The sequence below is a fragment of the Mustela lutreola genome, chromosome 13 (genome assembly GCF_030435805.1).
Source record: "Mustela lutreola isolate mMusLut2 chromosome 13, mMusLut2.pri, whole genome shotgun sequence".
NCBI lineage: Eukaryota > Metazoa > Chordata > Mammalia > Carnivora > Mustelidae > Mustela > Mustela lutreola.
The window spans coordinates 18,193,289-18,206,871 of NC_081302.1; the positions used below are offsets into that span (position 1 = coordinate 18,193,289).

At 37.4% G+C, this 13,583-nt stretch overlaps 1 protein-coding gene across 2 annotated transcripts in view; it reads right to left on the bottom strand.

Annotated features, from left to right (window-relative positions):
* GPC5 (glypican 5) overlaps positions 1-13,583 on the bottom strand; it is a 762,590-nt gene that overhangs the window by 433,219 nt on the left and 315,788 nt on the right. For both annotated transcript variants that reach the window (XM_059144298.1, XM_059144300.1), the window contains exon 4: positions 10,667-10,800. In XM_059144298.1, the coding sequence (XP_059000281.1) occupies positions 10,667-10,800 (134 nt within the window). The remainder of the gene's footprint in view (positions 1-10,666; positions 10,801-13,583) is intronic.

Sequence of the window (13,583 nt, forward strand, 5' to 3'; positions counted from 1 at the left end):
ATTTGGATGCAGATGATTGATGGAGGCAATGCTGTTGGGAGAGAGGCAGTGAGGGAAGTAGGATGGAGTGGGCAGGACAAAGGTACGTCGGGATGTGGTCTCAGGCACAGCCAGACTGCACACGTGGACCACATCACACATCTGGATGTATCACACTGAGTCAGGGCAAAGCCTTTAATCTCCTGGTGTCCGTCAGGCACTGCTTATGAGCCTCTGCCAAGGGGTGGAAGCAGTGGGAAGTTAACCCCCTCTTCCAAGGGGAGGAGATGGCGTGTAGTCCTCCACATGGAAGAAAACTGACCCATGTAACCCATAGGGTACTGCAGTAGTGACAGTGGGGACATCAAGGTTAGACCATGAAAACACTTCAGCATCTGCCTTTCTCTCTTGGATTATCTGCCCGAGGAAAGCCAGCTACAGAGTTGTGAGAAAACTCAAGAAGTCATCGTGATGAAAATGAGAGGCCTCCTGCCAACAGCCCTATGAGTGCGCCATCTTGGAAGATGGTATCACGTCCCGCTCGAGCCTTCAGAGCCCTGCAGCCTCACCTGACCTTGACAGCCACACCCTAAGAGACCACAGCCAGAAAGAAACCCTGAGCCAAAACCCTACAGCCAAGAAGCTCCCAAATTTCCGGCCCACAGAAAATTGTGTAAGAAATGGTTGTTGTTGCTTTAAGCTACTACGTTTGGGAACAACTTGTTAAGTACCAATAGATAATGAATATAGATGGCTCCAATTTGTTGAGTGCGACTCCCCAGAGAGGAGGGCGGCCATGCATTATCAGCAACCAGGAGAGAGAAGCCAGGAGGCAGATAAGATGGCCAGGTAAAGGGATGTGAGTAGGACACAAGCAGCTCCAACCACTGTAGTTGTCTCTCCTACTAAATGTTTCCATTAAGCCTCCCATCCAACTGACTGTGTCATGTCATGAAGTTAATTATGGACAGTTATATATATATATATATATATTTTTTTTAAATGGTAGCTGGCAACTACCTAGCATTCTGGACCTGGCAACAATATTCTTCAAAAATGATGATGTGTTCAAATAAAAGCTGAGAAAATTCATTAACAGTAATAAGCAATGAAAAATATACTAAGGCTAAATAAAGCAAAATGATTCTAGATGGACACACAGAACTAAAAGAAAAGCACATGAAAGAATAAAACATGAGTTATTATAAGTAAATATTAACTATTTAAAAACAATAACTAATATCTCAGAAGTTGTTAAAATGTTGTTAGAAGCAACATCTTGGTTAGGAATAGGGTAACAGAAGATAGGAAAAGGGTAACTGACTAAAACTTTTAAAGTTCTTATATTGTTCAATGAAGTGGTAAAAGTTCTAATTCAAAGTAGATAGTAAAAATTAAAAAGGCACATTATGATCTCTATGGTAACCATTAGCATAATAAAGAAATGCAAATAAAAAGCCCTGAAGGGGCACCTGGTGGTTCAGTTGGTGAAGCATCTATCTGACTTCAGCTGGGCACGATCCCAGAGTCCTGAGCAGTGGGAGTCATCTTGTCCCTCTGCCCCTCCCCCAACTTGTGTGTCCACACACATACTCCCTCTCACTCTCAAATAAATAAATAAATCTTAAAAAAAAAAAGCCATGACGATTTTTTTAAAAAAATTAAATACCTATTAAAGTCAAATGAAGGCAAGAAAAGATAAATAAAGAAAGATTAAAGAACATGGGGCACCTGGGGGCTCAGTTGGTTAAGCACCTGACTCTTGATTTCCGCTGAGGTCATGATCTCAGGGTGGTGAGATCAAGCCCCAGGTCAAGCTTCCCACTCAGCAAGGAGTCTGCTTGAGATTTTGTCCATCTCCCGCTGCCCCTCCCCCTGCTTCCACACAGTACTCTCTTTTCTCTAAGTAAATAAATCTTTAAAAAAAAAAAAAGAATGAAGAACATGGGGTAAAGAGAAAATAAAGAACAAGATGATAGCTTTAAACTACTTCAGGATATCATGTATCACTGGCTCAGTCAGTAGAACGTGGGGCTCTTGAACTTCGGGTTGTAAGTCTGAACCCCACGTTGGGTGTAGAGATTACTTAAAGAAATACAATCTTTATTTTTTTTAAAAAAAGGACACCATATATCACTGTAAAAAACTGACTCGGGCACCTGTGTGGCTCAGTCAGTTGAGCACCTGACTCTTGATTTCAATTCAGGTCATGATCTCTTGGGTCATGGGACTGAGCCCCTTGTCAGACTCCATGCTCAGTGGGGAGTCTGCTAGAGATGCTCTCCCCAAATCATATGTGCAAGTGTGAGCTGTCTCTATCTAAAATAAATGAATATTTTTAAAAATTGGCTAAACATCCCAACTGAAAAACAAAAATATAATTAATCACCACTTAATAAATAGTGTTGGATAACTTTCTAAAAAAAGTTAATTGGTCAAATTATTTATAATTCAAAATAGTTAGAGTAACACAACCTCAAAAGAACTGCTTGAATAATAGAAAATTTATAAATTAAACTGTGATAAAACTGGAAAATGATTTTTTTAGGTCAAGGTGCCAGAAATTTAACATAATTTTAAACAGCAAATTTGTATATTTAAACAACAAATTTTGGGGCACCTGGCTGGCTCAGTCAGAAAGGCATGTGACTCTTGATCTTGGTGTTGTGAGTTTGAGCCCCACATTGGGTGTAGAGATTACTAAAATAAAAAAGATAAACTTTAAATAACTTTCTTTTTATTAGATATACCACTAAAGAAATGATGTCTAGAGATTTATTTATTTTTAAAAGGAGAGAAAGAGATAGTGCATGAGTGGGAGAGACAGAGGGAGAGGGAGAATCCCAAGCAGACACCCCACTGAGCATGGAGCCTAATACAGACCTTGATCTCACAACCCTGAGATCATGACCTGAGCCAAACTCAAGAATCAGAGTCTTAATCAACTGTGCCACCCAGGTGCCTTATAAACTCTGCCAGTATAATATTAAAAGACTACAAACTATTTATATGCAAAAATGTATTTTAAATTGTTAAACATAGAACAGTGTTTATCTCCATTTATACCAGCAAAATAAATGATGCATTTTACAATTTCTATTTCAGCTACTAGAACAATTATATTTATTGAAACTGGTGTGGTTTTTGTTGTTGTTGATCCAAAGCCTTCTTTTAATAGTTTTAAAGTCCTTTAAATCAGTAAATAGTTCTTCTATCTATCTGTTCTCACGGAAATTGTCCAAGGTAAATAAAGAAACTCAAAAAGCCTGCCATGATACAAAACTAATTTATAAAAACTAACTCAGAAGATGTTAAATTTTTTAACTTTACTTATTTATGAATTGCACAAAATAGTGATCAATGATTTTGTCAATGATTTTTCCTTATCTGTTTTATTTTTTATAATAAACTTTCATTTTGTTCTAATTAATGAGTTATAGCAGGAAGTCCCCAGTCAAAACTCTTCAGCAAATTACATTTTATCTCTATCTGGATAATCTTTATATCCACTACACATCATAATAAAAAATTATGCATATGAAATGGCAAAAAAAGGTTATTTAAAAATTATCATTAGCTCTCATGAAAATTTTGACTAAAGGAGTTTTAACTATGTTTTTATTAGGAAAATAGGATTTTTAAAAAAGATTTTTTATTTACTTATTTAACAGACAGAGATCAAAAGTAGGCAGAGAGGTAGGCAGAGAGAGAGGAGGAAGCAGGCTCCCCCACTGAGCAGAGAGCCCAATGTGGGGCTCGATCCCAGGACCCTGGGATCATAACCTGAGCCAAAGGCAAAGGTTTTAACCCACTGAGCTACCCAGGGGCCCCAGGAAAATAGGTTTAGGTTTAAAAAAAAAAAAAAGAAAAGAAAACATTCACTTAGAGTTTAAAATAACAAATAACAGTGTATACATGTGTTTTTTTTATATGCAGACACAGACAAACATACCCATATTTTTAGAGATACAGAGACCTAAGCATACTCCTCAACCCTTGGCAAACTATCATAACTTATTACTTGAATTAGTTTTCATACTCTTCTTACATATTTAATATAAGTACTTTGCCATATCCTTTCATTAAAAAATACATATTGATTTTATGTATTTGTTTTTAATTTATAAAATGGTATTGTACTATTTTCATTCTGTTTAACACCTTTTTTTCTTTAATCATGATATTTTTTGATGCAGGAAAATATATTCTTTCCTTCTGACTCTTAATGTTACAAAGTAATACATTTTATTTTTACATTTTTCCTTGCATGGACATATAACTTGCCTCTAACTCTCAGCCACCACAGATACTCAAGAATTCTCCTTGTGAATATGAGCAAGAGTTTCTGGGGATATATCCTAAGAAAGTAGACAAGTGCATAAACTATAAGAATTTTACAAGGTACAGCAAGCCTCTTGCTAGAATGGCTCTACCAGTGAACCACATGATTGTACACATAGAAAATCCAATCCTATCAACAGACCGACCATTAGAACGCAGTTCAGAAAACTAGTCAGGAATAGTATTATAAAAAGATCTTTGACTCAATCTGTCTATTCAATGCTCACTCCTTTTGCTTGGCTGATCTGTGCACACAGAGGAAGGCTTAGAGAATGTTTGGATTATCATAACCTGAGTCAGAGGGTGAATCCAATTATATCCTCCTTTGTATGTGGTATCTGCTAGAGCAAATCAAAACATGTACTGCCACCTGCTATCTAGCTAGCAATTTGGCAAATGCTTTTATCTCTTTAGCAATTAGTAAGGATAATTAGGAATATTTCACTTTCAGCTGGTAAGAATGTCTTCACTGTTAGACCTCAGGGCAATTGTCTCACTCCATGACAGACAGGAACCTTGCTCATTTTGACACCCTACAGGACACCATGCTGAAAATAAAATATTGATCACATCACCCTAGTTGCCTTAGTAGACATGTGCATGCCTCTGGTGGGGAAAAATATTGACATTTCAAGGCCATGACAATTCAGCAGGGCTCCTACATGTCCAGGGGTCTAGATCTTATTGGGATATTCTAATGTAAAAGACCAATTTCTGCCTCTATGATGACTTAGCACTCAGGAAGAGGCACAACGCTTTTTGGGTCCCTTGGCAAATTAGAGAAAACTTGACACACACTTGAGTGTATTGTTTCAACCCATTTATAAAGTAGCCCCAAGGAGCTTTTGCATGAGAAAGAAAAGTGGGTAGGTTGGCATTTTGCAAACTGTTCTGACATTCAGTCCAGAGGACTTAGCCTATCCACTCAAGCATGCCTGAAGTACCAGTGGCAAATGAAGATGCTCCTCAGAGATTCTGGAAAGTCCCATTAGGAAAGGAGCAAGATGGTAGAGGAGTAGGAGACCTAAATATCACCAGGTCCCAGGGGTTCAGCTAGATAGTTATCAAACCATTCTGAACACCTACAAACTCAACAAGAGACTGAAGAGGAGAAAAGCAGCAATTCTAGGAACAGAAATCGACGACTTTCTGGAAGGTAGGGTATGCAGAGAAGTGAATCTGAGGAAACATGGGAAGATAGACCGCAGGGGAAGGGCCAGCTCCTGGCAAGTGAGAGAGCAGCAGAGCACAAAATCAGAGCATTTATAAGTCTGCTCCACTGAGGGACATCGTTCTAGAGGCTCAGGAGGGGTGGAGCCCTCATGGGGAGAGTGTGGTCTCAGGCATCGTGGGATCACAAAAATACCAGGGGTGTCTCAGTGTGGCAGAGACTCCAGGTATCAGAGTGGGGAAGCTGGCTGCCAAGAAAGCTCTCAGCTTGGGGTTACCTTAAACTGTGATCCGAGACATAGTCAGGCCACTGCTCTTTGAGCAGAGACCCCACAAGTAGCAGATCCAGAGAGACCTCCTCCTTCCTCTTCCAGGAGGGGCAGTGCAGGAGCACACTGCAGGAATCTGGTGGGTTTGGAGACTCCAAACAGGGCATGCACTGGAGACAGGAATGCTCAGTCATAGGCCAGGTGAGCACGGACTGCAGCCAGAGACCAGGAAGACAGGAGGGATTGACTGCTTTGCTCTGAGGGTGCTATGAGAAGTGGGGCTTCTCGGCCAGAGATTGGGAGGCGGCCATTTTCATGAGCTCCAGAGCGAGGGAAAAGCAACACATAGAATGCATGGCTTTTTCCCCATGATCCTTTAGTCTTCCAAAGTTAAATGTTTAAAATTTCATTTTCTTCTTATTCTATTTTTTTTAACTTTTCCTCTTTCCTATTTTAATGTTTTATAACTATTTTATCTTATCAATAACTTTTTAAAAAATCTTTTAAAATTTTCATTGTTACAGTCATATTTTATCCCTTCATTGTATTTAACCTTATTTTTTGTTTACATATAGGTTTCTTTTTACTTTAAAATTTGGGGATACAGTTTCTTCTATCAGATCAAAATATACCATACCCTAAAATTAGTGCATGGCTTTGTTCTAGTCTCCAGACTGATCATATTCCACCGCCCCCTTTTTTTCTTTTTTCAACAAACATATTATCAATTCCCTTTTTAGAATGTTTTTTTTTTTAAATTTTCATCTTTACAGTCACATTCCATTCCTTCATCATGTTTTCCTTATTTTGTGTGTGTGTGTATGTGTGTGTATACACTTATATGTGTGTGTGTGTATATATATATATATATATATATACACACACATATATATGAGTTTTTCTTTCTTTAAAATGTTGGAAGGTAGCTTCTTCTAACAGACCAGAATACACTCAATATCAAGTGGGTGACTATATTCTATTCACCAGTCTAATACATATATATTTTTTTCTTATTTTTTACTTTTTTAAATTTCTTTTTCCCTCTTTCTTCTCCCCATGGTTTTGGGTCTCTTCTAATTTGGTTAGTGTACATTAGTCTGGAGTCTTTGCCAAGCTTTTTGTATTTTATTCTCTCATTCATATATTCTTATCCAGATAAAATGACAGGCAGAAAAACTTATGATTAAAAAAAGAAGAAGAACAAGAGTCACTACGAATGGCTAGGTATTTCATTCAGACATTGGTAATATGTCAGAACTAGAGTTCAGAATGATGATTATCAAAGTGTTAGCTGAGCTCAAAAAAGGCATGGGAGATATTAGAGAATCCCTTTGTGGAAAAATAAAAGCCCTTTCTGGAGAAATAAAAGAATTAAAATCTAACCAAGTTGAAATCAAAAAAGCTATTAATGAGGTACAATAAAAAATGGAGGCTCTTACTGCTAAGATGAATGAGGCAGAAGAGAAAAGTACTGATATAGAAGACCAAATGACAGAGAGCAAAGAAGCTGAGCAAAATAGAGACAAACAACTACTGGACCATGAGGGGAGAAATCAAGAGATAAGTGATACCATAAGATGAAACAGTAATAGAATAATTGGGATCCCAGAAGAAAAAGAAAGAGAGGGGCAGAAGGTATATTGGAGAAAATTATAGCAGATAATTTTTCTAATTTGGCAAAGGGAACAAGCATCAAAATCCAGAAGGCCCAAAATCAATAAAAATAGGTTTCACACCCCATCATCAAATACTAAAACTTACAAGTCTCAGTAACAAAGAGAAAATCCTAAAAACAGCTAGGGACAAGAAGTCTGTAACATACAATGATAGAAATATTAGATTGGCAGCAACCTATCCACAGAGACCTGGCAGTCCAGAAAGGACTGGCATGATATATTAAGAGCATTAAACAAGAAAAATATGCAGTCAAGAATGCTATATCCAGCTAGGCTGTCATTGAAAATAGAAGGAGAGAGAAAAAGCTTCCAGGAAAAGCAAAAACTAGAAGAACTTGCAAACACCAAACCAGCCCTACAGGTAATATTGAAAGGGGTCCTCTAAGCAAAGAGAGAGCCTAAAAGTAACAGACCAGAAAGGAACAGAGAATATATAGTAACAGTCATCTTACAAGCAATGCAATGGCACTAATTCATATCTTTCAATAGTTACCCTGAATGTAAATGGGCTAAATGCCCCAGTCAAAAGACACAGGTAACAAAATGGAGAAGAAAAAGAAGACCAGCTGATATGTTGTCTACAAGAAACTCATTTTAGACCCGACGACACTTCCAGATTCAGAAGAGGAGGTGGACTCTTAATCTCACAAAACAAACTGAGGGTTGCTGGAGGTTCGTGGGGGAGGAATAGGGTGGTTGGGCTATGGACATTAGGGTAGGTATGGGCTATGGTGAGTGTTGTGAAATGTGTAAGCCTAAAGATTCACATACCTGTACCCCTGGGACAAATAATACATTATATGTTAATAAGATAAATAAATAAATAAATAATAAAATAGAAAAAAGCTATGGGTTAAGATTTAAAAAAAAGGCAAGAAAGGAAAAGAAAAGGAAAGAAAGCCCCATTCAAAGAATAATAGTATAGACATCAAAGATTTTGGACTAAAGGCGTTCTTGCTTTTGCTAAACACTGTTTTTATTTGGTTGGTCAGTTGGTTTCCAACTCAAATCCGATAAAAATTATACACTTGACCATGAGTTAGCAAGTGACACAGGAACCTGAGATACCAATGATCTAACTGCTCTCTGATCTGCCACGCTATGAGATTAGGCCTGTATACAAGCAATATATCATCATGTGGAAGTGACCTATTGAAAATCAGACTCAAGTGGGTGGAAAAAGCACAAGATGCACAGAAAGTAGCTCAAACTCACTCAGCACCTACTCTGCTACGTTTCCCCAGCTCTTTCTTTTGAAATGTATAACCTCATGGGGAATTATGAGTGATGAAGAATAAATAAAATTCAGGAGTATCTCATGGATAGGTCTGCACAATATGTAAGTATTAAGCAGAAGTATACTGCTGTTGCAATTAAGTTCCATATAAGAGTGACAATAAAAAAAGTGTAGACATAAATAACATAAGTGGGCTCATGTGTAATACCTCTGGTTGTTCACTTTGTATGGTGTGAGACAAGTCTATGATGTATCTACTCTGGTTCATGGGACATGGCTAATGGTGGCTGGCTGGTTAGGGACAGAAATACAGGAGTTTGCAAGATTGGTGACAACAAGGTCTATTCAGTGTCTGGATAGATACTTACAAAACTAGCTATTTATATGAGCCCCTCATTATTCCTTGGACATTTCACTTGTGTTCGGTTTTGTTTTGTCTTTCCAAACACTGAGTTGTTCTGGTGGTGAAACAGACATGACCTTTAAGGACTTAAGAGCTTCCTAGCTTCCTTCCCAAGCTATAAGAACCACTCTACACTATACCTAGCCACTATACGTGAGATAGCAAACTACGCACAATAATTTCTCAAATCCGAGAAAAGACTACTGATCACTATAGATGTTTAGAAGGATAAAGGACAGCTACTTTGCATGCAAACAAAGTGCTAATTCTTTTGAGCTGCAGCAAATAGCCAGCAATAGCCCAGATCTTTATTCCAAATTAGAGTCCATCTGAAAAGAGAATGAGGCAATTGGGAGCACTGTCCCAAAAGGAAAGACAGATTCTGCATTATCGAGAGTAAAGCTATGTAATATACTGAGTTTGCCATAAGGTATTATTAGAGATAACTATTTGAATTAATAAATTAATATAGAATTCTGGATTTCAATTCAATTCAAAAATACTCACTGAGAATCTAATATTTGCCAAGACATACTCCGGTCAACAGAATGCAAAAAGAAATAAATTAATAGTTTCCTTTAGCTCTAAGAGTTTTTCAGTTTGACTGCCAATTATCAAGCAAGGAGATATTAATGAAGGCTTTAATTTAACATGTGAAATGATGATGGGAATAGCAGTAGAAATGCGAGTTATAGGGGTGCCTGTGTGGCTTAGTTGTTAAGCCTCTGCCTTCAGCTCAGGTCACAACCCCAGGGTTCCGGGATGGGGTCCCACATTGGGCCCTCTGCTTGGGGTAATCCTGCTTCTCCCTCTCCCGTACCCCCGGTTTGTGTTCCCTCTCTTGCTGTGTCTCTATCAAATAAATAAATAAAATCTTAAAAAAAAAAAAAAAGAAATGTGAGTTATAGAAGCAAGCCACTCAATCCTTATCATTTTGAATCAACAGCCATTTTCAGCATTCCAGATAAAAGGTTTAGAAACTTCTTCTTATCCAACTATTTTCTAACAGATGCTTAGCATGCAGAAACACTGATTTATCATATATGTAAAAGCTCTGTGTTCACCATCCAATACGGTAGCTAAATGTAAAATTAAGACTAAAATTAATTAAAATTTAAAAATTTAATCCTCAGTCACACTAGCTGTGTTTTAAACTTTTTTTTTAAATTGTGGTAAGATCTACCCTCTTAAAATTTGAAGGGTACAATACAGTATTGTTGGTCACAGAGAGAAGGAAAGATATTAATTCACGGGCTTAAAGTTTCCATTAAGCAAGATGAGTAAGTCCTAGAGATCTGCTGTCTGACACTGAACACTAGCCATATTTTAAGTGCGTAACGAGCACATGTGCCTATTGCTTGCCATATTATATTATAGCAAGTGTGCCTTATTAGAAAGTTTTATTGGTCTCAAGTTGAACTTATATTCCTAATTAATTGAACAGGAGCAACTGCTGAATTTTAAAATAATTAATGGTGATCTTTTTTCTTCAATAGTGTATTTTGTTCTACTTAATTGAATGCATTCTATTCTGTTGAAAATTAATGGCTTACTTTCTCTTCTCTTTCTGGTTGTAAAACAAATGTCTTACTTTCTTCTGTTGGCAAGTGTCTCTTCATCGTTTCTGGGAGAGATCTTCATCCCGTGCTTCTCTTTGCTTCCTTCAAAAGAACAACGGGGGCTTTGTGTAGGTGCTCTGATTGGACGGCCACAAATCTTATTGACCTTTCAAAGAGAAAATATGAAAAGATAGTCAGAAACCATCCTCCATCCTACCTGAGAATGTAATGTTTGCTAGAGTCCAAAACAATGGCATGTTCTTACTTATCCCTCAAAAGTAACCTTTAAGACATAAAGAAGGTTTAAAAAAAAAGATATAAAATGTTTGACAATTTTCTAGAGGGGGGATTAAATTATCTGTATAAAGTGGCAGCCATGATAAATCGATGCCTTGCATACTGATATACTTTGCATGAATACATGTATAAAATACATGAAGAAAGTATAGACACAGAATGAGTCAGAGAACTATATTAATAAACTTGCTTGTAAGGGGGGTGGGGCTATGGACATTGGGGAGGGTATGTGCTATGGTCAGTGCTGTGAAGTGTGTAAACCTGGCGATTCACAGACCTGTACCCCGGGGATAAAAATATATTATATGTTTATAAAATATTAAAAAATTTTAAAAATATAAATAAATTTAAAAAAATAAACTTGCTTGTTTGCATAAATAAGACTACTTAACCAAAGTATATACTATTTATGTTTTATATTCAATTTATGACAATCACATAATTGTGCTGATATTCTAAATGAAATAATTTGCTATTGAACATGCAGTCTGTTTCTAAATTAATTCTAAGAGTGGTTTTCTTAAGGTCCTTTCCTAGAATTAATAATGAATATGTTTGTGTAAATATCTCATTTTGTAATAGTTCTATATCTTCTTCCTGTATTATGAGTGATAATATAGTTGTTCTTTAATAATTATCCAAGTAAAAAATTCATTAAAAAACTTATCCAGCAATGTATAACTTATATAATTATCATTGAAAAATAGCAATGAATTGGACATATTACCACATAAAGCGTTAAAGAGACTCAGGTGATAGCTTATACACTTTAAGAGGTAGAGTAGTATAATTACAAATATATAAAAACATTGTCTAGGAATCTGGAGACTGATTCTTGCCCTGATTTTTTTCCATCTTAAGCACGGAGATCTTGATGACAGTAGCAGAACTTCTCTGAATTTGCCTCTCTTAGATGTAAGACGAAGACATTAGAGTAAATTATCCCAAAGTTCCCTTAAAATTATAAATTTCTTTGATTTTTCCATGCAATGAACATTAAAGGGATTATGCACTAATTTGTTTATTTAACCCATATTTATTTTGCTTCTAATATTTGCAAAGAACATGTATTAAAGTTTAGAAAAGATAAAAGATGAGAAACTGGATTTCTCCTTCAAGGGCTGACAATTCAGGAAGAAGGAAAAAAATTCTTTCCAGGCATCAAAATGTGAGATGTGTGTGTTAAAAGAGAGGGACTATCACAGTGTTACAGACACGGGAAGAAGGGTGAGGGGTGACGCCAGGGAAGGTCTCCACGGAAAAGATCACTCCACTGGGAGGAAACTTGGGGTATGTGTTGGACCTGAATGTGTTGAGGTTGATTTCAAATCAACCAAATTATAAATATACAAATATTTACTGCACCCCGTTCTTTCCAATGCTAAAGACGTAAACATAAATAAGGTGTGGCCCTTACACACAGTTACGATAAAAGTCAGACATGTAAAATGGTAACCATAATAGAACAAGACACCAGCAACCACTAGAAGCAATACTGAAACACTGAGAAAATGGACAGCTTCGCTCTGCTTGGGGTATTCAAGGAAAAGCTTCAGGAGGTCATGTCTAAAGAACAACGTAAAGCATAAATTAAGAGTCTATCAGGTGAACAAGGCAGGGAAAAATTTTAGGACAGTAGAAAAGCAAAGAGATATACAACTTCGCATGTTGTCATAGAACAAAATGTACATAAAGAAAGAAAGTGGTAGAACAAGAGGTGAGATGTAAAAATGCCACGATTTGACCTGAGAAAGAAGCCAAAGATCTTGCTCCAGGAAATGGAGAACAGGAAAAGCTTCCAAGCAGGAAAATGGTAGCTTAAGATTTCCACAAGAGAGGGGCTACTGGGTGGTTCAGTGGGTTAAAGCCTCTGCCTTCGACTCAGGTCATGATCCCAGGGTCCTGGGATTGAGCCCCGCATCCGACTCTCTGCTCAGTGGGGAGCCTGCTTCCTCCTCTCTCTCTCTCTCTGCCTGCCTCTCTGCCTACTTGTGATCTCTCTCTGTCAAATCAATAAATAAAATCTTGAAAAAAAAAAAAGAGAGAGAGAGAGAGATTTCTACAAGAGAAAAATCACCATGACAGCAGTGTGGAGAGAGGGAGACCAAAGAAAGTCCTTTAGCAGAACAGTGAAGAAAAGTTAGAGCCCAACCTCATAGCAGAGGTGGCGAAAGAAGAATGCAGGTCTAAGAGGAGAGCGAGCCAGTAGCATGGAGACTCACTAGATGTATTATGTTGTTACAACAAACAAACAATGATGAAAGGAAGAGGGAAAACCCTCAAGGAGATAGAAGCAAGAAAACATGAAGCTGACCCAGAAAAGGGGGTTAGAAAAGGTAGTTTGACTTGCAAGACAGGATTATAGAGGATAATTATATTTGAAGGGTAGGCTAGAGAAAGATCTTGGAGCATTTTCAATGCCAAGCTCTGTTTTATTTATTAGACAAAAGCCTCTGGTGACTTTTGAATGGAAAAGTGAAATACTAGAGCTGATATTTACTCAATGAATCTGGTGGCACTACCTGATTTGGGCTGGGAGGTAGACCTGGTTAAGGCAGGTGAATTGTTAAGGGACTCCTGCAGTGGTCCTGAGGGGTGGGGGAACGAATCTGAATGTTAAGGGTGACAGCATTCATGAAGAAAAGATTCATG